The sequence below is a fragment of the Pangasianodon hypophthalmus genome, chromosome 19, assembly GCF_027358585.1.
Source record: "Pangasianodon hypophthalmus isolate fPanHyp1 chromosome 19, fPanHyp1.pri, whole genome shotgun sequence".
Lineage (NCBI taxonomy): Eukaryota > Metazoa > Chordata > Actinopteri > Siluriformes > Pangasiidae > Pangasianodon > Pangasianodon hypophthalmus.
Genome location: NC_069728.1, coordinates 10,800,750 through 10,827,371, shown reverse-complemented (window position 1 = coordinate 10,827,371; position 26,622 = coordinate 10,800,750). Strand labels below are relative to the sequence as shown.

Below are 26,622 nucleotides of genomic sequence, written 5' to 3'. Positions count from 1 at the left end.
GGTTTGCCAAAGTTGGAGTGGAAGAACTCGAGTGTCCTGCACAGAGCCCTGACCTCAACCCCACTGAACACCTCTGGGAGGAACTGGAACACTGACTGCACTCCAGACCTCCTCATCCAACATCAGTGCCCGACCTCACTAATGCTCATGTGGCTGAATGAGCACAAATCCTCACAGCCACGCTCCAAAATCTAGTGGAAAGCCTTCCCAGAAGAGTGGAGGTTTTTACAGCAAAGGGGGAGACAAACTTTGGAATGGGATGTTCAACAAGCACATATGAGTGTGATACTCAGGTGTCCACTCATATTTTGCTTCATTTGCTTTAAAAGTGGGCTTTGCAATCTTTAAAGCAGAACCAGGGATGAACAAATCAGTAGCCTGTGCCCCTGAGACAAACAGATTTGTGTCTGGAGTGTTAGTCTTGGAGGTTCAACAACCAGAGATTTAAAAAATTAAATAAATAAATAAACAAATAATAACTTTTGTCACACAACTCTCCTGCTAGCACATGCAGTCATTCATAGTTAAATATGAAGACGCTAGTTAGACTAGGACTTTTTTTTTTAAAGAACACTGCAGCTCACTGCCAAAACCTTCGCCAACAACTTACTGAATTTTTGTCTGACGCAAATACAACATGCTACATTAGAAACTTGGTTAGTGGAGGCTAATAATCATCAAATTGTTTGCTTCTCTTAGGCTGTATTAATGCATTTAATTAGAAAACTAGCTCACCATATATAATTACATTATGCTAGCTACCAGTACTTAGCCTAGTCAGTGTCTGGGCAACTAAAACATGGGACTGGATAGCACACTGTGTCTGGTTGCCTAGCTATTAAATTTATTGTTTGTCCACCTCTGAGAACACTTTTTTGTAATATTTCCCTGCCATTCCAGCAGCTGTGGATCACTAAGTCACTACTCCCACTCATCTCTGATATCTACATGAAAAGGGAGAGGATGAGAGGAAGGTGAGAAGTATCATCAAGCAACAAAACCCAGCCAGGACCTATTCACATCACTGCCAGTACCAGCTGCCTAATGGACAGTTTCAACCTCCAAGTCATCACATTTTTAAACGAGACTTCCTTCCCAATTCACTTCCTGCACTGACACTTTAAACAAGTTTTAAACTCTCATTTAAATTGACTTTTTGCACTGGGTTTTACTTTAATGTCCCTTTGCACTGTTTAATGTCTACTGTTTTTTTTTTTAGTAATACCAGTATTTTTGCTATTTTCATAGCTTGTCTTGTTATTTGACTTAATATGATCTACTGTATCTGTTGGATTTTTCCCCTTATATATGCTACTTTTTAAATATAGCCTAATGCATCACTGTAACCCAGAAACCCAATTCATTAAAGCTCAATATATGTGCTTCATAAATGCACCTTTTAATGTGTCCATGCACTTTTTCACTGAAGGAAACAAAGCCAGGCAAAATCTATATTAAACTAATTAAAGTAAAGATGGGACATGGGATAATTTGCTGGTCCAGGGTACGGAAATTAGAGCAGTAAAACCTCTTAAACCAACAGGGACACAGAAAACCAATCTTTACTGTAATCTCCAAAGGCCAAATAGCATGAAGATTAGATACTGCATGATTGGAGGGCAAATGATATGACATGGCTTATGGAAAATAAAAACAGAAAACATAGTAGACCACACTCGAAGAATAATTGCTGCTCTCAAAGTCAATGCTTCTGAAGACCAGAAAATGAAAGAACAACAATCGGAAGAGACAACATGCATTCGGGGAAATAAACTGCCCTTAAAATGACTGTTCCAGTGGACGGTGCTTAAATACAGAGGAAAGCATAATGGCCCATTAACACTGCGGTTACAACTCATACCTATCATCAACCAAATGACATTGTGCCACTGCGTAGGCAGCCGAGCACACAGATGCTTTCCAATTATTTTCTTTACTGAGGAAAGACAATACCAATGTGTGTGTGCACAGTCAGACACACACACATACACTTTAACTCAAGTACTGGTGAGTACTGCTGAAAATATCTGCTTATGCAACAGAAATCTTTTTATTTTACCTGCTCAGACTTCAAAACTAAATAGCAGCATCATTTATTCAACACACACAAACTAATCCATTAAACTTGGTTACAGCTGACATTAAAGTAATACTCCTGTGTTTTCAACGTACATCTCTATACAAGGCTGTAACTAGCTACGAGGACACAGAGGTCCAGGGTAAAAGGGTATGTTTTTTTTTTAACCTCCCATGTAGTATCTCCACTTGACAGAGGTAAAATGTAGCCTACTATGAGGAAAGAAATTTGTATTCCAAAATCCAATCAGCAATGATAACTGGTTCTCCACGAATTTATTACATTTAACTCTCACAAGATGCTGCACTACTTGACTTGTTGAGAGATATTACAGAATATTTAAGGCTATGATATAAGTGAATGAGTTTATGTGAGAATAGATCATGTAAAACTGAGTGGGAGAAAATACACTGAAAAATGCAAACTACTTGTAACTTTGCTAGCCAAATCAGCAGCCATGTTAGCTGATCACAGAAATGTTCGCTGTTCGATGTACCCCATGTTAGCTGCATTTTTAATGTATGCTTTTTCCATAATCAGAAAAGAAAGAGCTAGATCACCATAAATGAAAAATATTTAACTCAATAAAATAAAACAGTCTAACTTGAGGCAGAGCAGTTCATGGAAGAATGGAAGTATAACATTAAATAAGCAGACATTAGAAAGGAGCAGTTTGTGTAGTACATGGCATTGTGGTGTATTAAATACTAAGTGGGTCACATTTCTGTAATGTGGATCTCACTAAAAACTTTTACAGCGGTTACTGCCCTGTCTATACACAGCATACCTGCAGAATATGCGTGATTTGACGCATTGAATTGACACATTTTTCTGTACTGGAGAAAAAAAGGACAAAAATCTGTTCACTCTTAAGCTTACTTATAAAAGAGGTCTAAGAGCACTTGTTAAAATCTGTCAGTAAACATTTAAAATTCACAGCTACCTAGGCTTAATGCTAATTCAAAACCATAACCATTACAACTGTAATGATAAAGGCCTTAGAATATGACAGATATGAGCAAACGTCCTACTAAAGCTGTTTTTTTTTTCTTTTCTGTTTTATCCAGTTGTACACTGGATCAGTAAAATAAAAAGTATTTTTGTTTTCCCTCAGTATTTTCTTTTGTTTCTGCGGTAGCCATGCTCAACTAAATTTGTGACACCTAACCACAAAAGGGTCCAATTTCTGAAAGGACAAATTATACAGAAGAATTCATGAAAGCATTCACAGATTCATCTTCAGTAGCCTGGTCAGTGTCACCTTGCAATCCCAAGAACACTGGGTGAGAGGCAGGGACACACCCTGGACGGGACGCAAGTTCATAGCAGGGCATCGTGCACACACACACTCTCACACTCATCTACACGTAGGAACAATTTAGAGTACCCAATCTCCACCTACTTGCATGTTTTTGGGAAGAGGGAGGAAACCTGAGAACCTGGATGAAACCCATGCAGACACTGGGAGAACAAACACAGAACCTCTCAGGATCTCAGGATCGAGATCAGAGACCCCGGAGCTGTGAGGCAGCAACGCTACCTAGGGCACAATCACGATCGCTGCAAATTCAACAACAAATATATATGTTTCACATAAACATTTACTGACTTAATTTTACCAGCTGCCCTTAGACTTCTACAGTGGCCCCAAAAAGTATTTGGACACTTAAGCCACACTTACAAATATATGAATCACTGCATTAGAAAACAACGTGTCAAACCGAATGGCATTTATTTTTAAAGAAAGATACCACAAGCTCACTTTTCAAGCAAAACATTTCCCAAAAAATAGATTATTATGTTTGAAAACATAAAAGTTAAAATATACTGTTGAAAATTCAACAAAAAAGTATTTGGTCACTTAATAGTGGCTTCATTAAAGATAAAGATGTTTTGCAGAACTTATTGGCAATGTCTGAGCATGGAATCGACAAGTTCCTGTAACAGTTGTGGTTAAGTTTCCTCCAAGTTTCCACCAACAAAAGGGTCATTTTTAAGTGTGGAAAGTGTCCAAATACTTTTTTGGACTATATTTTCTGTACGTTTTCTGTTCTTTTCTCAGTACACAAACATTTCAAAATGATTGTCCACAGTAATTGTACATACACATGAGATTCAGTGGATACAGTCTAGGCCGTAAAATGTTGGCATATTCTTTAATAGATTTTAAAAACATTGCATGTACCAAAAAAAACACCCATTCTCTAATAGTGACTCACGCAGTCAGCAACTGAGGGAACTCCTTTCTTGTCTAATCTGGGAAAGTGTGTTGTAGTTGTACTTGCTGAGCTGCAGCCATTTTAAAGCAACCTGATGTACATGATGGAAGGTCCAGCTGGTGAAGCAGACAGAATCAGGGCCACAGCCCACCGCCTGAGGGTCAAAAACCTGAGAGGGGACTGCTCTCCTACAGACGCACTGTCACCAGCAATCACTCAGAGTACCTTCTCCTTACTGCAGCACACATGGATGATCAGACATCTCAAAGTTTAGCCAGCCGTGTAACGATGTTAGCCATGGCACAGAAGGAAGTCTGAGTTAGTGACACCCAGGCTACCATGTGCATCATATAAAGATTGATCCTTGCTTGATCTAAAGAACTAAATGGTATGCAGCTAGAGAGTGTAATGCAAGCAAAAGTCAGCATTAACACTGCGGTTACAACTCATACACACACACGGGGCCATTTGCATTTGGACAATTTTTTGTAATTTTGCCTCTGTACACCACCACAATGGATTTGAAATGAAGCAATCAAGATGTGATTAAAGTGCAGACTTTCAGTTTTAATTTAAGAGGTTTAACAAAAATATGGCATTAACTGTTTAGGAACATTTACAGCCATTTTTTACAGAGTCCCTCCATTTTCACAGGCTCAAAAGTAACTGGACAAACTAACAATTGTGTGTGTGTGTGTGTGTGTGTGTGTGTATATGGAATATTTTTAATACTTGGATGCAAATCTTTTGCAGTCAATAACTGCTTGAAGTCTGGAACCCTTGGGCATCACCAAAGTTGAGTTTCCTTCCTTGAGATGCTTTGCTAGGCCTTTACTGCCGCTGTCTACAGTTGCTGCTTGTTTATGGGTGCTTTCTGCCTTCAGTTTTGTCTTCAGTAAATGAAAAGCATGCTCAACTGGGTTAAGGTCAGGTGACTGACTTGGCCATTTAAGAACATTCCATTTCCAAGCTCTTGAGTTGCTTTCATGGTATGTTTTGGGTCGTTATCCATCTGTACTGTGAAGAGCTGTCATATCGGTTTAGCAGCATTTGACAAACTGAGCAGAAAGTATAGCTCTAAACACTTCAGAATTCATCCTGCTACTTCTATCAGTCACATCATTAATAAACACCAGTGACCCAGTTCAGCCATACATGCCCATGCCATAACACTGCCTCAACATGTTTGACAGATGATGTGGTGTATTCTGGCTCATGAGCCCTTCCATTTCTTCTCCATATACTTCACTGTAGTGGAGACTACAAAATGGAGGTACTATGTCATTTCAAATCCATTGTGGTGGCAAAATTACAAAAATTGTGACACTGTCCAAATATTTATGGACCTGACCGTGTGTGTGTGTGTACACACACACACACACACACACACACACACACACACACACACACACACACACAGACGAGCCATAACTTTTAAAACCACTGACAGGTGAAGTGAATAACATTGATTATCTCATTAGGCAGCAAGTGAACAGTCAGTTACCAAAAGTGATGAGTTGGAAGCAGGAAAAATGGGCAAGCGTAAGGATCTGAGCGACTTCGACAAAGGCCAAATTGTGATGGCTAGACGACGGTCAGAGCATCTCCAAAATGGGAGGTTTTGTGGGGTGTTCCTGGTATGCAGTGGTTAGTACCTATCAAAATTGGTCCAAGGAAATACAACAAGTGATCCAAGGGTCATCGGTGCCCAAGGCTCACTGATGCGTGTTTTCTTTTACATCATGTGGACGGCTGGGTGCATGTGCGTCGCTTACCTGGGGAAGAGATGGCAATGTTCTGATGAGGCTCTGGGCAATGTTCTGCTGGGAAACCTTGGGTCCTGGCATTCATGTGGATGTTACTTTGACATGTAACACCTAGTTAAACATTGTTGCAGACCAAGTACACCCCTTCATGGCAACAGTATTCCCTAATAGCAGTGGCCTCTTTCAGCAGGATAATGTGCCCTGCCACAATATAAAAATTGTTCAGGAGTGGTTTGAGGAACATGACAAAGAGTTCAAGGTGTTGACTTGGACTCTGAATTCCCCAGATCTCAATCCGATTGAGTATCTGTGGGATGTGCTGGACAAACAAGCCTGATCCATGGAGGCCCCATCTCACAACTTACAGGACTTAAAGGATCTGCTGCTAACGTCTTGGTGACAGATACCACAGCACATCTTCAGAGATCTTGTGGAGTCCATGTCTCATTGGGTCAGAGCTGATTTAGTGGCACATACACAGTATATATATATATCTTTCATGGGGTCCTTTATGGACCTGATATCCTCCACTACAAACTCATTATGATCAATAAACTTTGGAAATCCTGCTCATGTGCAGAGCTTGACTCTCTGACCTGAGGTAAGATGTTAGGTGGTGTTTCAGACTGTATACCATATGTTCATTAGGTGACACTCGTAGACAGACACCTGTGCTTTAACGGGCGAAACGCAAAATGGTAGATAAGAAGCCACAGAGTGTCCAGTCCTACTCTTTGTGTGGCCTCTGACAACCTTGATCATTTCCCACCCATGTTTCATCGTCTATTAACTGTGTGTGCTTGTAATCTTAATTTCACCTCATTGATCTACTCGAGGTTTTCCTTTGATGGTCAGTGATGAAGCTAATTACAATGATGAGCCAGAGAAAAAAGGATTGTCCTTTTGAAAAAAAAATAGCCCAAATACATACAAAGAAAGGGAAAAAAAAAGAGTAATTTTCATCTTTTCCACACTTTCATCTTTAACTGCCTGAAACACACATGCAAACAGAAAATAAAAATTATATTCATATTATTTCAAGAAACATGAACACGTATAGTGGGATTAAATGCAGTAAACATATTTTCAGAATATTTTCTGAAGTTTACTTCAGATAAACTGTCTTTACATGCTGATAGATTTCCCTAAAACAGATGTTCAGATAAAAACAGCTCTGGTTCATGATCTCAGAGTTCAACACAGTCACAAACATTTCAAAAGAGTCCAGCTGCGTTAACCAATCAGGAACCTTCTCGACAGATACAACATGCCTGGGTGTGAAGCGCAGGACTATATTTCTTATGGAAGCAAGGGCACACCAATAGTTTGGCCACAAGTGCACTTTTTAATTTAAAAAAATAAAATAAAATATTATATATATATATATATATATATATATATATAAAATGTTTATAATTAACATTAAACATTTACCATTTACCAAACAGGACCATTAACTGTTTCATTAGTTCTTGCATTTCACATTTGAAATTTAGTGTTTCTTTGTAATTCATAAATATTTGATTCTCACATTTAAATGGTGTTATTAATTGGTGTTATCATAGATGTTATTGACAAATCAGGTGTTATATTAGGAATCTGGGTATAATTTCGAATCGGACACCTTGCTTTCTGTCAAGCTAAATGGAGAATGTTTTTAGTTCATTAATATGAAATTCAATCTATCGATGCATGTTTGAATTATCTAACATCATAAAAGTATGATGAACATGGACAGAAATTGTTAAAAACTGCACGTTTTTTTGACCAAAAGAAAAAACTGATCGAATTCTGACCTAAAATGATTAAACATGCAGTGAAGTGTCATATCTAATACTTTACAAATGTTGCTAATGATTATAATTAGAAAGTGCACTGGTGTTGTACTGAAATACAACAACTCTTGCAGAGTCCCCTTTCAGCTTATTTACTCAAGACTTCTGTTGCTTATGTTGTTTCTGCTGTTCTAATTATTTAACAGTCCATTTTTATATTTCCTACATAGTAAAGCAACAGAACAATGCTAAAAAGCCCAAACAAAGAGCATTACAATTAAAAGCTAAATTTAATCTAATGATATGAAGACTCTGTTGGTGTGGTGTGCAGACTCCGACTCCCCTTTGCATACGAGTACTGCACAGCTGCTAATATTATTATGGCTCCTCATACTATCATTAAACGTGACATGGTGGAAATGGACGCTTTCCTGTCCTTTTTAGGTTATCAGTTCTGGACGATTATATCATTTATCATACATCATTATATCGTTTTGCTAAAAGGTAAAATCACAAGCAGGGACAAACCTATTTCGCACAAGCCTACCGCAAACCAGTGAAAGCATACTATCATAGTTACACTAGATGCCAATAAACATGAGCTGCTTTGAATGTTGAAATTACACTTTAAAAAACACATGCTTACTCGCATACTTTTGGTCTGTAGTGTACACTGTGATTCTGTAGTAGTATGATTCCAAACACAGGGGAAAAAAAGAAAAAAAAAAAAAAAACACTAAACAGTGCTGCCTTATTTCTACTGAAGATGTGAAAAGTTCAGCAAAATCAAAATTCGTTCAGAGGTTTTAAAAGCGCCTGCTGAAGCTGTTTAACCACACAGGAACTATTTGTACAGATAAATAAAGCTTTAGTCAAGTAGGTGTCATGATTCAAAGACTGATGTTCATTATGGCTGTTATTTGTCAGCCTGCTGTATCTGTGTCATGATGTAAAATCCATGCTCATTACAAGGCTCTCACAGTTCCATCGCACACAGCCATTTCTCTCTCGGTGCTCTCTTATTAAAACCTACATCTAAAATTATTTATTATTTCATGACTACTTTTGAATTTTATTGGCTGTCTAGAAAATGCAGAGGTCAACACTGGATTTACTTCTGTATGTTTTTGATATTAGGAAGGAGCTGTTTATAGTTTTAAAGTCAAGACCATTCATGCATTTTTACAGCCATAATACTGAATCTGATCATCAATAATTGATGAATGTCTTATTGATTAACGGGCATCTGGTAGCCTTCTGGACATTAAAGGAAGAGCTAGGAATATTCAGTGGGAAGGGGGGAAAAAAGCTCCAGCATAAACACAAACCTGGACTTGTTTGTGCATGTATTTTTTTATTTACTTATTTTATTTTATTTTTTTTAAATCAAGCCTTAGTTAAAAAAATTGCCTAAACTGTTTTTTTTTTTTTTTGTTGGTTGCTAGAACCCTGGTTGTTATAGCAATGACACAGGTGTGTGTATGCACACAAATAGAGCACAACTGGGGAAAATTAGCTAGTATTTGCTGTGGTTTAAGTTTTACATCCAGACCTGAATCTGAAGACATTCATACAAGATTTGTTCATGTGGTGTGTCTTATTGACAATAAGCCACACACGCAGGGGGAAAAAATCCTCAGTGACTGGTCAATCTGAGATGCAGATCCAGAATCTCAGATCTCGTTTGTTTTCGCCATTGAGACTGTGTCCAAGGCGGACATGGACATGTGCCCTGGTTGCGGTGTCATTATTTAGAGTCTTGGTCTTCTTTATCTCTTTATGGCAGACTCTTTCTATAATGCTGAAGGTGGCAATCACTGTTTCCATCAACCTTGAGGAGTCATTAATCTCAAGTCCTTTTGTTGTTCATGTACAATAGGGAATGGAAAACGCACTATATACAATAAAATATGGTGCAACAGCAGACAATATTCATCTGGGTTTATTCTGCTGAGATCTGCAAATAACAGAAAGATGGGCTGGTCTGGTGCTGGTCCTGATTACAACTCTGACACACACACACACACACGTATCAACCCCTCAGTTTTGTCAGCAGTCTCTCCTCCTTCTCCTTTTTCAGTAGCTACATCACACTGACTATCCTAAACGATGACGAACAGCCCAGCCCCTGTGGGAATGATCTCCTCCCTACCAGTCTGCTACATATGTGTATTACACACAGACACACACATGCACAGATGAACTGTGCAGAGGCTGCAGCAGCAGCAGCAGCAGCTGAGCACCTGATCATCTCCCTCTACTGCCAAGGAGCATCTGCTCCAACCCCTCACAGCATCATCTTTATTCTTCTGCAGCCTAAAGACAGTCAGCCTTCATGTTTTGGCTCCTCATTACTTTCTGCTTTCGAGCACTGAAAATGCATCTTTGCCAAAAGGATGAAAGCCATGAAGTGTAACAAAAAGGATATGCGGCTAGATGAAGTGAGCACTTTCGTGGACTTTTCCAGTTCAAGAGGTTCAGGATGAAGATGGTGTGTGATCAATACAGAGATGGAGAGGCTGGCAGTGTAACCGGACACGGACAACAGTGAGTACCTTTTTTTTTTTTTTTTTTTTTTTTTTAAAGAAAAGTTCTCTCTTTAGTGGATAGTCAAGAATGAGCTTTGCAAGAGGTTCTGAGAAAAAAAAAACAACAACAAAAAACAAAGTCACAGGTGTGTGAGAAAGTCTATGAATGGTAAACATTGTTATCCTATAGACACAAGACAGGCACTGAAACATTAGACGCTAAAAATTCTGTTTAAACCTGGACACACGAGAAGGGTTCATTAGTAAAGTAAAAAAGGTTAATTTGTTAGTCTTAATTTATTTATATAAATATAATATCTCACACACACACACACACACACACACACACACACAGGGGTCTGATGCCACTAGTGAAAATGTTTGTATTTTGCATTCTTTTCTAAATTAATACAACAATGAAATTTTAAAGTTTCTTAGTATTTGCTATGTCCCCTTTTATGCTTTCATGACAGTGTGCACTCGAACTGACATGGACTTGGGTTTGTGCAAAAACCTGGTGATCCATTTTAGATCAAATCCATCAGTGAACACATGCTTCAGTAGAAGAGATTAGTCATGAGGAAAATCTTACATCTAATCTAATTTGCTTATATTTAAACAGGGACCTAGAAATAGTGCAGAATCTTAAATATTAAATATTCAAGATATTAAACATTTACTTTCTTTTTTTTTTTAATATTTCAAAATTCTAAAAACCTTTTGTTTATTTCCAATTTTAAAAGGAAAAAAAAAGGTTTGTCATTGAAAAAGATTTTCAATGTGGTCTCCACTGTGTGTGTGTGAGTGAGTGAGTGAGTGAGTGAGTGAGAGAGAGAGAGAGAGAGAGAGAGAGATATTCGCTCCAAGAAAAATCAGACATGTATTAAACAAAACTCTCCTGTCAAAAAAAAAAAATTTTTCTAGGACAGAAATTTTTGTGGTTTTCAGTTTCTACAAAACTGATCATTTCAGCGCTCATGCAAATGATAAATAAGGTTAAATAAAGTCCAAAAGTTGGTACACTAATAAAACATTACTTTGAACATGTATGATGGTTATTACTTAGATAAATAATTAGTGATTAATCCATTCAATCTAAAATACATTTCAGATGGAAATACAGTCATATAGGTCTGATTCAGATCCATATTCTCCTGTAGAGATTCAGCCTCAGGAAGCCACATTCAGTAATGAAAGGTGTGTGGGTGTCACGTCTGTTCATAGGCACTAAATAGCCAAAGCCATTAAGCAGACCATTGTCCTGAGCGCTCTAGCCCTAGCAACAAGGCAACAATTACATGAGCACGGCTTGGGTAACACTGCTGAAATGCAAACTCCCCTCCCGAGAGAATGGAATTTTATGCTGCTAAATTCAACTTTGATCAAGGAAGAATTGGCGGGTTCAAAATCGACTTTTAATTCCCCTCGGAGGGGCACGTCTTAAATGGTGTTACTTGCATCATAAATCCCTCTATGTGGTGACACCATTTAATTAAGGGGCTGCTGATAGAATCACAGAGGAGCATTTCCTGGTAAACGGGCTGAATGTGCTCTGTGAAAAGATCACCGTGTCTCCACCCAACAAATTCTCCATTCCACAGGAGATTGCCTTCAACAGCACAGACTTATTCAGATCCGAATTTAATTATTTAAAATTCCTAATTTGGGCTTAAATCAAAACATCATGGAGAAAGACACAGACTGATGCTGAGGGAATCCTTTAAAAAAGTATGGGAGTGAATTCACATCAAGTAGTGAATGTGCCTTTTAGAACATATTGAAACATAAAAAAAAGAGACCTTAAAATGGATTTCAGTAAAATAGAACAGTTGAGCTCACTAGTTAGTATAAATTAACATCTGGATTTCAAGTTTTTTGTTACCCCTCAATCTTTTCTTCATTTATAACTGTCTGTAGCTAATGTTTGTATGCAGATCATTTAAATTGACATCATGGAAACAACCCTAATCTGTGTATAAACCATATAAAGTGCTGTTTCAAATGGCATACTGAACTGTAGCATTCTAGATGTTCGAGTATAGATGGTAGCTAAGAAGAACGAAAAATGGTAAAATGAAAGAAGAAAAACACATGTAGTTGCCAATAGCATGATCTGTTACACAGACATTTCCCTTAAACACATGGGTACATAACTGTTAGTACTGTTTGTATTAATTGTCAGTAGGAACTCTTGTGTGTTTAAAGCAGTGCTTTATTTTACAATTCTTTCAATAGGTTACAAATCTGGATGAATGTAACTCGGCATAAAGTGGCTCCTGAGTGCAGCAACTGAAAAGCGTTCACCTCTTATCGGGAGATCGTAAGGTCAAATCCTGTCGAATCCACTTAGGACATGCTCACAGCAACACAAGGCAATCGCGGGCATCTGTAAGCTCATGTATGCTGAAGAGGGCAGATAGCGCTTTCCTCCGAGTGTGTTACACTGCCCTGTGACGCAGTATGAGCAGCACTTCAAAAAAGATGCAGATGGCAGGCTTGACATGACTTGGAGGAAGCACTTCATCCTCTGCAGGAATTTGAATAGTCACTTATTTTCATTAGACAGCATTAATGCTTTTGCCTAGATAACTAGGTCAGAGGGGTTAAATTACATTTTACTTGCCTTGTGGGCTAGCTATTAAATTCATCATTTGTCCACTTCTGCTTCTAGTCTATTACATAGTACAATACTTTTAACTAACAGGTATGTGATATGTGACACATCTGCCCTCACAGCCAGGAGCTAATCGATGTTCTGGTAATACATTTGAGTGCTGTTTTTTCATATATGTAATGTCCTGTGATCTGTCCACTTGCTGTAAGAATACATTACTTTTGGCTCCCTCCAAGCAGAACTGTGTTAGAGGATGAGATGTGTACACACCACTGTCAAAGCAGAAAATGTCAAAATATTGGCAGAGATATTGTCACAGTAACCAAAACTAGATCTGACTTTGCCCTTTGTGTGTGGCTCTGAAGCAATTCAGTGGGATAATAAAAGAGCAAGAAATTGTTACACAATCACCGGAATCTGACGCTTATAAAGGATATTTCAGATGCTGACTGTAAAAATGAATGAATCCTAACCTATATCGTACTTCCACTATATACACACTGTGGGGGGGAAGCATTCTTCAAGGGTTTAGGTGCCAAAAGCATCCTAAAATGGTTCTACTTCTGCACAATATCTTACAAACGTGTACTGTGACATGGTTTATAACAGTACTGCTCTCATAATGTCATACTTCCAGCTCTAATTCAGATTATAAAAGAAACATGCATGAAAGAGACATTAATACTGTAACACTTCCGGTACTCTTAGATTACACAAAGAACCCTTGAGGATACATAATGGTTATAACTATTCATTATGGTCACTGCACCAATCGATACTGTGAAATGTCTCATGATAATAGAGGGCAGAAAATAGTGCTACTCTGCTCCAATCTCTGAATGAACTCTGAATTACACCTCATCAGTTAGCCAAGAGCTCAGTTTCCAGATGTTATGAGAACTGAACAGGTTCCTGGAATTAGTGCCATTTCACCCTGTAGTCTCTTTTTTTCAACACACAGCTACATACTGTAGTCCTCCTGTTACAACCTGTTTTACAGCAATATACAATTTAGATTTAAAAAAAAACAAAAACAACCCCACGAGTTATAATTGTTTGAAATTCCACACAATTAGGGGTGTAACGATCCGCAAAATTTGTCTCAATACGATACATTATCAATACAGCAAAACTAAGCATTACATGAACATGTGCCTTTGGTCTCCATTTTGAATTGATAAACATTTAACAGCATAAAAGAGCAATAATTGCAACTTAATGACACGGTGATTCATTCATGATTCATTCAGAATCTTAGCAGCATATAAGCTAATGAAACAAAAGCTGTGCATTAGAATGGAAAAACATGGAAAATGGCTAAATAAACATTAGCTCTCTGGCCAAGCTTTCAGTGGTGTGCAGGGTTGCCAGGTCTCAGTAAAAATTCAACATCTCAAAAACCACACAAAAAGTCCTGAAAGTATCCCAAAAAGTTCAGGCACTGGAAAAGGAAGACACATTTTCTTCTTTTCTCAGTCTTTGCATCTTAACATGCTAAATTTTCAACCTGCATTCATGTTTCAAAACTATCCAATTTGCAGTAATAACAAAGGGGAGTGTGTCTGAACTGGTCGTGTCTTAAATAAGGCAGCACTCTGTGACTCAGATGTGTGTTTCAATCCTGTGTTCTCGAGTAGTCTCATATCTGCAGCTATGAACTTCCCAGTTGTCTGCTGATTGCTTTAACCTGGAGTGAATCAGTGAGGAAAGGTTGTGTGAATGCCTTGCTATACACTGAAGACATTTTGGTTTAAGATCAAAAGATGAATATGAGACTTAAAGTAAATTATGTAAAGTAAAGTAAACTATGAGTCTTAAAGTAAATTAAAGTAAATAACACTTCATATTTAGTTGCATATCCCTTGCTTGCAATAACTGCATCAAGCCAGCAATCTACTGCCATCCAAAATGTTGCATCCAAACAATGCTACCACACTGTTGCTTTTTTCTTTTGTGATGCTTTTCCAGTCTTGTACTGTGACTTCTTTCAGTTGTTTTGGGGGGTTTCTCCCTTCAGTCTCCTCTTCATGAGGTGAAATGCATGCTCAGTTGGGTTAAGATCTGGTGCTTGACTTGGCCAGACTAAAACCTTCCACTTTGTTGTGTTTGCAGTGTGTTTTGGGTTATTATCTTGCTGCATGAAGAAGTTCCTCCTAATTAGATCGGATGCATTTCTCTATAAATTGTCAGACAGTGTTTCTTTCTCAATAAAGATTAGTGAGCCCGTTCCAGAAGGAGCCATGCAAGACCAAGCCATGACATGACCACCTCCACCGTGCTGGACTGATGAGCTCGTATGTTTTGGATCATAAGCAGATTCTTTCTTTCTGCACACTTTAGTAGAGGTTAATCCAAACTGACATTCCAAATTGTTGTATTGGCTATGCCCAATGCCCAATACAATCGCTCTGATCAACTTTCCCTCTTTTCTCAGCTTCAAAATGGCTTGCTTTCCTCCTATAGACAGCACTCTGGTCTTCGTGTTGGTTTATGCTTTTTAACAAATGCAGTCTTCACAGGTGAAACCCAGGGCTCAAACCAAGAGTAGACATTCAGAGCTATTAACTGTTTCAACAGTCAATCTAACAGGGCTCACCTGAGCAACAAGAAACACCTGTCAGTCACATGATCCAAATGGGTGGGCTCAAACAAAAGGTGCCATGTTCCAAGTAGTTTAACACATCTAGATGTACATACCAGGAAATGAAAGCAGAAAATCTGATCTGATCTATCATCTCAGATTCATCTTTTGATCTCAAACCCAAATGTCTTCAGGGCATAGCAAGAACAAAAGAATTAGCCTTGCTGTTCCAATACTTTTGAAGTATACTTTCCAATACATGACTATAAACAGTAAACACTGTTTATAGTCATGTATAGAAGGAAGTAAGAAAAGAAGAAAGCATTCAAGTGATCTGACAAGTGTACAGGTCTTGTATTAATCAGATGTTATCTATAGTCCATCCAGTAACATTTTCCTAACATGATTATTTTGTTGATAGGATGTCTCCCTTTTCCTGACCCATAATTATATCCACCGCTCCTGCAACAAGCACTACAACCACTTCAAAACCCTGATACAGAACAACTAACAAGCAAAGCTCCCAATCACAGTCAGGCAGTGCTGCGAAAACACACTGTTATGCTGGAAATGACCAGAGTGCTTGTGTCCAATTCCTGATTTCAGTTGCCATAGATAATGCCAACAAATTACGCCCACATTCAATTAATCAGACTGCGCTAAATAGAGCGGTGGTTTCACGGCACAGGAGGTGACTAATTGTTCGTGTGGGCAAAACAAACACAGTCAAATAATAGGAATAAGAAGCACACTGTGGTTCTGTGGGTAGAAAATCTCAACTAAATAAAGAAGTTTCTCTCAGCATGCAGTTGAATAAAAATGTGAAAATGTAGCACTAGTAGCTGTGAGTAACAAAAACAGTCTGATACCAAGATGAGAATATAAAGGGAAATATGCCTTTAATTTGTATTACCATGATAATTAGATTAGTGTTATCTTGATTCAATAATATTCCAATACACCCTAAACAACTTTTTATGACTGTTCATACCACAGCAGTGCTGAATTCTCAATTCTGACTGGTCAGAAGGTGTTTAACTTTCTGAAACAGCACGGCTCTTTACGGCTTGCTAACAGGAACACACTGTGACTTCAGTCTTGTTTCGCAGACGTTCCACAACATTAAACATGACTATAAACAGCTAAAAAAAATGTGTCATTCTTTAATGTAATCATATGTAAAAGACTCTATTCAGAACCCTAAAACACATGGTATCATTTTTAGAAAAGCTTTCAGGCTATACCTCTTTAGAAAGTAAAAACCATTAACCATCCAAAGAACCCCTGAGGAAACCTTTTTTCTAAGAGAGTGTATGATGGTATACTGTGATAAGGAAAGTAGTCTATATAAAGTAGTTATAATGTTTATTATGCTATAATCATATAGATGATATTACAAAAACATTATTTCTATGTCTAGCTTGCCACCTGATTTACAGAAAACATTAAAAACATAAAAAAAACATGCATCTACTTGGCCTTCTTTTTAAAGGACAAATCTGAAACAATACAGATAAAATGATCTACATTCTACATGAAAATGTAGAATAATCCTCTTAACAAGACTATTTACAAACTATTCTAGCAGTTTCTAGAACTAAATAGAAATACTGTTTCTGCCATAAAATGTAGAAATTCAAAGCAGATTAAAGATGCAGTAGGCATTTTTTTTATTCCTTACTTGTACAAAGAACCTGGAAGATATGTAGAACATGATAAAAAACAATGCATTAAGCCATGGCCTGGGCAAAAGTCTATTAAGTCGCTGAGAAAACACGACTTGAAAACTGACTTTTGGTCCGGAATGCTTGTTTGTGTTTGGATGCACCTACTGTCAGTCATTTTATAGACACTATTTCACAGGCCACCGTACATCCTGGGGGCTGAGCTTCGTCAGCATGGGCGAGAATCATTCAAATATTGAAACCACCTAACTGTTAGAGACCTAATCTCTAGGGGGAAAAAAACACTAATCTTACCTTATGCACCTTTAAGTCACATGTTGAAAATTGGGATATTGGGGTCTGGGGTCACGCCATCAATTTTCCCATACTGTTTCACATTGTTCTTGGGCAGAACAAATGACTTTACTGCAGTGCAAATACTGCAGTGGCTAAACAAGCCCCGATGTTAAATTGCAGTGTAACCTCTACTGGAAAACCACAAGAGGGAGTTCAACACCACTGCAGAAAAACCAGAAACCTTAAAATAGAGGACACAAATAGTCCACGTTGAGTAGCAGTGTGGTTGGTGCGGAAGCACATTGGGGAAATGAGAGGCAAATTATGCACTAAAAAAAAACCCAGAGAGAAAGCAGAACAAAAAAGAAGCTTGTTTTGCTGTTAAATAGGATATCACATGATTAAAATAGATAAGAATCAAGTATTATATATATAGTAAGACATCAGATCAGTCACTGAAAGGCTTTTTAGGTGTGTACTGTATATCCAGCCAGGAAAGCAAAACTAACTGAATACACAAGTAATACACAGGGTTTAAAGATAAATTTCAACCTAAATATTCTTAGCAAATTAAAAACTGACTTGTTTTAAGAGATGAACCAGCTCAGATATTAAGAAAGGAGACTTTGCGTAGCTGGTTTGCATGTTTTAATATAGAGGTTTCATTAATTTAATGTATGCAAAACGTACAGAAATTGCTACAGAAAAAAAACCCATCGATAAGCAGAAAAAAAATCTGCCATTGTACTTTGCTCTTAATTTAATCAATAGTAACTTATAAATAGCTTAAAAAAGACAAATATAAAAATATAACCACCACAACACTGTAAACCAGAACACACTGATGTGCAATAACAAAGTCCCAATTTTAAGATAGAGATGTAACCGATTCAAATCTGTTATTCTGAATGAACAGATAATGTGTTCTAAACAGATACACATACAGATACAACTAGGAGGCGCACAATTCGTTTGTTTGTTTTGTTTGTTTGTTTGTTTTGCCAGAAAGGTTCACAGGACATTTGATTGAGACTAGAGGTGTGTATCAGTTGTGCGAGCAGGTGGTTTTTACTTTCATGTGTGGTCAGATATGAAGCTCGCGAGACAAAGAAAGACCTTGGTGGTTGCAGCGGTTTAAATTAGGCTACAAGTTTGTTTATATTTTGGAAACTAGAACCAACTCACAACAAAATATCACAGGCAGATATTAACACAAATAATAACCCTGTGCGCAGAAAAATTTTTTTAGCACACATCTCTAGTGGAGATCAAATATGAACTCGAGTGATGATGCTGAGGTTGAGGAACTGTCAGAGCCAGACTTCAGACCATGCTGAGTGTTTTCCAGTGTTTCCGAGTACATAGTGGTAGGGTTCAGATTTAATTTGGGAGGGAAGAGGAAAAAAAAAAGAAAAAAAAAAAGAAAAAAGGAAGCAACAAGAATAAACAAGCTACATGTACTTCAGGTTTAAATTCAAATACAAATACAAAAATTTGGAGCACTGAACAGATACCTATGCAGACACAGACAGCGTCACTACATTATACCTATATTATAACGTCAATCGTGAATACTAATAGATTTTAAAATATACAATTATCGTATATACTTATCTACAATTCAGATATTATCCTTTGATCCTTCAACCTAAAATGTCCACAGATTACAAACTATACCATGTTATTATGTATTACTCTAGAGTACTCTATACTTTGCATGTTACAGAAAGACTTCTGACAGAATATCTGCAGTCATATTTTATAATCATATTCACTCATCAGAACACTCTTCCAAATCACATCCAGCTGTGCACCAAAAATGAACGCTTGCCCAGGGCTGTTTCTTAAAGTCTGACAGCCCACAGCAGGGTCTGATGACAGAAATATTCCTAAACTGGCGTTGTGTTTATACCCTGGTGTGAGAGCATTATCTCAGATGTAGCTCCACAGCAGGACACTCGTTTTAGAGTGCTGAGCAAGTGGATAGTGCAGCTCTTACCTGCTGAAGTGAGGAGGACGTGATAGTCTGTCCCTCTCTGCACTGGAACATCATCATTCACCTCCTCCTTCTCTGATTCCTCATAACGATCCCAGTTGGACTCCAGCTTTCTCCTGGAATAGACTGCTGGCATCTCGTCTTCAGTGTTTTCTTTGTCTTCTTGTTCATCCTGACCCTTAAAAAATAAATTTCACATTAACCACTAGTTGACTTCCAGCAAGCTAATTTTTTTTTAAATTAATTCTTTTTTTATTATTATTTTTTAATCATATTTAATTAGTTGCGGGGCAGTCTGGTGGTGCAGTCAGTAGCAAGGCCACCTCACAGCTCCAGGATCACGGGTCCTGAGATCGAGTTACTCTCTGTGTGGAGCTTCTCTGCTCCATGTTTTCTGTGGGTTTTCCCGTTTCCTCCCACCGCCCATAAACATGCTGATAGCGATACGACTAAAATATATCACGATTCTTGAAGGCATTTCCACAATACACAATATCGATCAGTGCAAAAAAAGGTTTGCTCACAAAATGCCAGCAAAACCGTAGTGTTGCATCTAAAAAACACGTTTATTGATATATAGACTGTCTACAAAAATGCATTTTTGATATTTAAAACTAAATTATTTATTTACGAACAAATAAAAAATATTTAACATTTAATAAGTTTAACATGACATTTTACAGCTTTAAAGATTAAGTATGCCATTTTAACTCCAAATCAGCTGCTTCCAGGCAGTTATCTCAGAAAAGCACATCGTGACATAATTCATGATAAATCATGATATCGATATCATATTTTATTATATCTCGCCTCATTTAATTAATTTTCTGTAACCTATTTATCCTGGCAAGAGTCACAGTAGATTAAATGACTAATTTGTATAATTTGGGGAAATCCCAAATGTATTTAATCACTCAGCTTATGTTTAGTGTACTAATTTTGTTTCTTTCATTTGCACCAGAAATAATAATTAATGGAAGTCTACACTCACCATCCACTTTATTAGGAACACGTGTACACTCATGCAGTTATCTAATCAGCCAGTCATGTGGCAGCAGCGTAAATCATGCAGATACAGGCCAAGAGCTTCAGTTAATGTTCACGTCACACATCAGAATGAAAAGTGTGATCTCTGTGATTTTAACCGTGGCATGGCTGATGGTACCAGATGGGCTGGTTTGAGTATTTCAGAAACTGCTGATCTTCTGGGATTTTCACACACGACAGTCTCTAGTGTTGTATGAATGGGGCGAAAAACAAAAAAACATCCTGTGTGCAGTCTGTAGGATGAAACACCTTGTGGATGAGAGAGATCAGAGGAGAACAACCAGACTGGTCTGAGCTGACAGGAAGTCTATAGTATCTCAAATAAGCCATTTTCCTCTGACCTCTCTTATCAACAAGGTGTTGATCAACAAGGTGTCCACCCACAGAACTGTCACTTGCTCAGTGTTATTTGTACACATTAGAGACTGTGTAAACATTAGAGACTGCTGTGTGTGAAAATCCCAGGAGATCAGCAGTTTCTGAAATACTCAAACCAGCCCATCCATGCCATGATCACAGTCACAGAGATCACACTTTTTCTTCATTCTTCATTTAACTGATGCTCTTGACTTGTATCTGCATGATTTTATGCATTGTCCTGCTGCCACATGATTGGCTGATTAGATAACTGCATGAATGTGCAGGTGTTCCTAATAAAGTGGACGGTGTTTGTATTGTTCTGGCGAACAATTTTTAATGCTTTTGCTAACCTGTTGGAATGTTTAATTAGTTTAACTTTTAGATAGCAGCTTCTTTAAAAATAATAATAACTGAAATATTAGTTATGAGATGTTCAATATGAAATTAATGTTAAAATAGAACAAACAGTGCTAACGTTAAGTATCCTGAGAGGTGGCACGAATGAATAAAACTGTGGTACATGATACTTACAAAGGTTAGCTTGTGTATATGTAGCCTAGGGCCATTTAAAGCCATCTATAGTTAGCTAGCCTGTAAACCATCCTGTCAGTTAGCGTTCACACACAGGCAGCTAACGCCTCATCCCAAACGCCTCTGTGGGCTACATGAGTAGTGCACTACACTGCTTGTGGAGCTGTTATTTATTACCCTACATAGTGCAATATAATAGGAAGCAGGCAGCAGTTTAGAAGTAGAGTTACTCGAAACTTGGAGTTTTAGCTACACAATCACTCACTCGGCGAAAGAAGTCTGCAGCGCCATCCTCGGGAGGACCGCGGCCTCTTCCGCGGTAATGGTCCCTTCTCCCTCTTCCGCGGTGATGGCCGCCTCTCCCGCGACCTCTCCGGTCTCCGGTACTCCCGCTGTCAGGACCGCCAGCACTGCCGCCTCTTCTCCACTGACCACCGCGGCCCCTGCTCGGTCTAAACTCCATCACTGATAAAGCCGACACTGACTGCAACGTATCTCCTGGTTGTTACACTAAAAACATTCCCCGATTTCCAAAGAAAGGTTCCACCCAGAAACCGCACACAATAATAATGACTGTTCACGTGGCTCTTAGAGTGGAGACCGAGAGCCCAGAGACCCCTTTTATGATTACATACATTATTATTATTATTATTATTATTATTATTAAAGAACTATATTGTCATATGCACAGTATTCCTTGTACAATCAAATTCTTAGTTCGCGTTGTCTCATGGATGCTGCAACAGATTTCAACTAAAATAAAAGACAAATAATAACATAAAATAACGACATTTTTTTTAAGCTGATCATTAACATCCTCCTCCACAGACTGTACTGAGTTGTGTGAGGTATTTGTGCAATATTGTGCAATATGTTTGTGTAACACTGGAACGAATAAACAGTATGGCATTAATATGGAAATTAAAGTTCACACACAAAAGTGGTGGTAAAAAATGCAGTAAAATATATGCATGAGGTGAGGTATTGTTCAGCTTCAGGCAATGTGCAAATTAAGTCTTGATGTGAAGTTTGGTCTAGTCAGACACATTCTTTAAAATGTTTAGGCCTAATTGACTGGTCACTTAATAAATTATGCCACTTACACTGATGTGATCTCATAGAACATTGTTCATTTCCGAATCAAATGTTCAGCAGCTATGTATTAGTAATAATGTTAACTTTGATATAAATGCACTTTTAACTAACTAGACTGTGCTTTTTATATAAGACAAATGTTTCAAACATTTTAACACATTGTTAAATGGTTTAGATTCTGAAAGTTTAGGACCTAAAAGCTTGTGGGTCCATTTAATTGTGATGGTCTATTTTATGTGCTTGATATTTGAATAGTTTGAATAAAATAATACTGCAGCTGTGATGCACATTTTAGGGAATTTTTACACTTCCTGCAAAATGTTTCAGAGTGTCTCTGATCACCTCCTTTCAAGTCAAGAAAGAATGCAAACCTCAAAACAAAATGAAAAGTGTCCAAATCTCTTTCTCTTTTCTAATTCCAGGTTATCCACTGCTAATTCAACATGAAGTACAAAGAGGACTGTTTATCTGGCATTTGCTCCCAGTAGACCATCTCCGGAAAGATGGATGAACAGCTTCACAACTCCACAGCGAGTGGAAACACATCAGTCGTCCTGTCAGTTCCATATAACCTTTGGGAAGTCATCACTATTGCTACTGTGTCTGCTGTTGCAAGCCTAATCACCATAGTGGGAAATGTTTTGGTGATGCTTTCTTTCAAAGTGAACAGCCAGCTGAAGACAGTGAACAACTACTATTTACTAAGTTTGGCTTTTGCAGACCTCATTATTGGAGTGTTCTCTATGAACCTTTACACTACGTACATTCTGATGGGATATTGGTCTCTGGGAAACTTAGCATGCGATCTCTGGTTAGCTCTGGACTATGTGGCAAGCAATGCTTCAGTAATGAACTTGCTGGTGATCAGCTTTGATAGATATTTCTCCATTACGAGGCCACTTACGTACCGGGCTAAACGAACACCCAAGCGGGCTGGCATTATGATCGGCTTGGCATGGCTTATATCCTTCATCTTATGGGCCCCTCCTATTTTATGCTGGCAGTATTTTGTGGGCGAGAGGACAGTTCCTCCAGACCAGTGCCAAATTCAGTTCTTCTCAGAACCTGTGATTACATTTGGAACAGCCATAGCAGCCTTTTACATTCCTGTCTCCATTATGACCATTTTATACTGCAGAATCTACAAGGAGACCGAGAAGCGTACAAAAGACTTGGCTGAGCTGCAAGGGATCACGTCTGTGGATAGCCACGACAACCCAAAAACACAAAAACAACGATCTTGCTTTGCTTTTAGCACTGACCGGAACAGAACACACGGCTCGTGGTCTTCATCGAACCAGAGCAACGTGACTAAGACTACAGCACACTCTGAGGACGTGTGGGTGAAATCAGATCAGGCTGCTGCTCTCAATAGCTATACATCCTCTGAAGATGAGGAGCGCCCTATTTCGGAAGCACCATCTCAAGATTCCTACAAAAACCAGGATGAGCCGATGAACTGTTATGAAGAAAGCCACTATCTTGCTAATTCCACCAAGTACTGCTCACAAAAGAATAAGAAATGCATCTCCTACAAGTTCAAGCCAGTCATGAAGAACATCAGCCCCCAGAAAGCCAACAGTGAACCTGTTACACATCCTTGCCCATCATCACAACAGTTAACTCTTACATCTGCGTCCTCTTCAGCCCAACCTATGGATTCCAGTCTCAAAAGTCAAATCACTAAACGGAAGAGAATGGTTCTCATCAAAGAGAAGAAGGCAGCTCAGACTCTCAGCGCTATTCTCCTGGCCTTTATTCTTACCTGGACTCCATATAATATCATGGTGCTCATCTCCACCTTCTGCTCTGACTGTATTCCTCTGTCCCTCTGGCACCTGGGCTACTGGCTCTGCTACGTCAACAGCACCATAAACCCCATGTGCTACGCCTTATGCAACAAAACCTTCCAGAAAACCTTTCGAATGTTGCTCTCCTGCAAGTGGAAGAAGAACCGAGGAGAGGAGAAACTGCACTGGTGTGGGCAAAACCCACCAATGACCAACAAACTCACACAGCAAGCAGACTGAGTAATCTGTGTGGCAAAAAAATGATATCTTAGCAAATAAATATCTTGACTATAATCTAATTTATCTCATATTTCTCATATTTTTTTCTCATATATTTGTAATTGAAATGAGCAAAATTATCTGCCAACCAAACAAAACAATTTCAAGCTCGAAATTAGTAAAAAAAGTGTCGATATACACTTTAGCTTTTATTTGCTGCAATATTTCTATCAAATATATATTATATTTGATAATATAATCTTATCAAAATCTCATAATGAGAAATATTTCATAAATTTGCATATATTCAAGATAGTTTTCACTGATATTTCCAGTAAAATTAAGTGCCAGCTATGTAGATGTCCTACAGTGTGTGTGTGTTGTTGTTGTTGTACACTAATGTTTCTAGCTGTTGTAATATATTGTATCCTGCCTAACCATTGACATTCTTTTTGTAAATCTTCTTCTAAGGGCTTGGGTGGCATGCTTATTTTAATCTCTGTCTCAAAATCATATTTTGATCAGTGTATTTAAATGAAAGCATAGTAAATGTGCCTAAAGTCTGCTTAAACTTACTTAGCATTAGTGTTAGTTACTAAACACTGATAAATTAAAAAAAAATCACTGGTTATAGATTCTGATTTTCAAGTGTTCCAGTAGACAATGATCAGCACTTACTATCACTCTGCTGCTGCATATCTGCTTTAAGGTTCGATGTGTTATATGTTCTGAGATGATTTTCTGCTCATCATGGTTGTAAAGAGTAGCTATTTGAGTTACTATAGGCTTCCTATCAGCTCCAAACAGTCTGGCAGTTCTCCTCTAATCTCTCTCATCATCAAGGAGTTTCCGCCCACAGAACCAGCACAAACTGGATGTATTTTGTGTTTCACCATTCTGTATAAAGTCGTGAGACTGTTGTGTGTGAAAATCCCAGGAGACCAGCAGTTTCTGAAATACTCAAACCAGTCCATCTGGCACCAACAACCATGCCACAGTCAGAGTCACGGAGGTTACATTTCCTCCCTTCTGATGTTTGATGTGAATATTAACTTATTAACTATATGGCTATGAGCTTCTGTTAATGTTCACATCAAACATCAGAATGAGGGAAAAATGTGCCTGGCATGGTTGCTGGTGCCAGAAAGGCTGGTTTGAGTATTTGAGAAACTACTGATCTCCTGGGATTTTCACACACAGCAGTTTCGAGCTGATAGGAAGCCTATAGTAACTCAAATTGCTACAACCACGATGAGCAGAAAAATCATCTCAGAAATAACAACACATTGAACCTTAAAGCAGATATGCAGCAGCAGAAGACCTCATGGAGTTCCACTCCTGTCAGCCTAAAACAGGAATCTGAGGCTACAGTGAGCAGTGGTACACACAAGACTGGAAAAAAGACCAGGCAAAGTTTTTCCAATCAGCGTTTTTCGTGGGCTTGTGCCCATTGTATACACAGCTGTGTGTGAAAATCCCAGGAGACAGGCAGTTTCTGAAATACTCAAACCAAAGTCACCAGGAGTACATTTTCCCCATTCTGATGTTTCATGAACTGAAGCTCTTGACCTGTAAATACATTTGTGTTGCCTGGCTGACTGGATAATTGCATGAATGAGCAGGTGTACAGCTGTTCCTATTAAAGTGGCTGGTGAGTACTGACCTTTACTGTAGCTAATAGCGTTGCAAGCCAAAGTTTCCAAACACAAAGTGAAAAATGAAAAATACAAAGAATTTATTTTAACCAACAAGGAGTGTTTTGGCATTCACAGATGTTCCTTCAATATCATAAGCAAGAAAATAGTAATTCATATCTTTAGATAATAAAAGTGAAAAATCATTTAAATGATATTAGTATAAAAGCTTGCATTTCCCTTTCTGAATGTGATACAAATATTCTCTAATAACCCTTTGCCTTTAACCACTTTAGTACCTTCTAAAGAGCTTTTAGATCCTCTTAGTGCTAGAATTCCACCTTCTTCAGATGAAGAGATTAGGACTGGAGATCAAGAGGCAATATTTTGATTTCCTTTTGGTCTTCAAACTACCTGTGTTTTTATTTC

General features: G+C 38.2%; 2 protein-coding genes across 2 annotated transcripts in view; one reads left to right on the top strand and one right to left on the bottom strand.

The window, feature by feature from the left end:
- Positions 1 to 22,016, bottom strand: part of aven (apoptosis, caspase activation inhibitor) — a 28,294-nt gene extending 6,278 nt beyond the window's left edge. The window contains exons 1-2 of the mRNA XM_026923090.3: positions 21,721 to 22,016; positions 19,521 to 19,695 (exon numbers count right to left, since the gene is read on the bottom strand). Coding sequence (XP_026778891.3) covers positions 19,521 to 19,695; positions 21,721 to 21,918 — 373 coding nt within the window. The 5' untranslated portion in view covers positions 21,919 to 22,016. The remainder of the gene's footprint in view (positions 1 to 19,520; positions 19,696 to 21,720) is intronic.
- chrm5b (cholinergic receptor, muscarinic 5b) lies at positions 8,209 to 26,567 on the top strand. The gene is made up of 2 exons (XM_034313749.2): positions 8,209 to 10,384; positions 22,973 to 26,567. Exon 2 carries the CDS (start codon positions 23,054 to 23,056, stop codon positions 24,578 to 24,580), a length of 1,527 nt encoding a protein of 508 aa, XP_034169640.1. The 5' UTR covers positions 8,209 to 10,384; positions 22,973 to 23,053; the 3' UTR covers positions 24,581 to 26,567.
- Positions 26,568 to 26,622: the final 55 nt, after the last annotated feature.

What these genes read in the sequence shown, in the direction of transcription:
- chrm5b (XM_034313749.2), top strand. Translation starts at nt 23,054, where the DNA reads ATGGATGAACAGCTTCACAACTCCACAGCGAGTGGAAACACATCAGTC.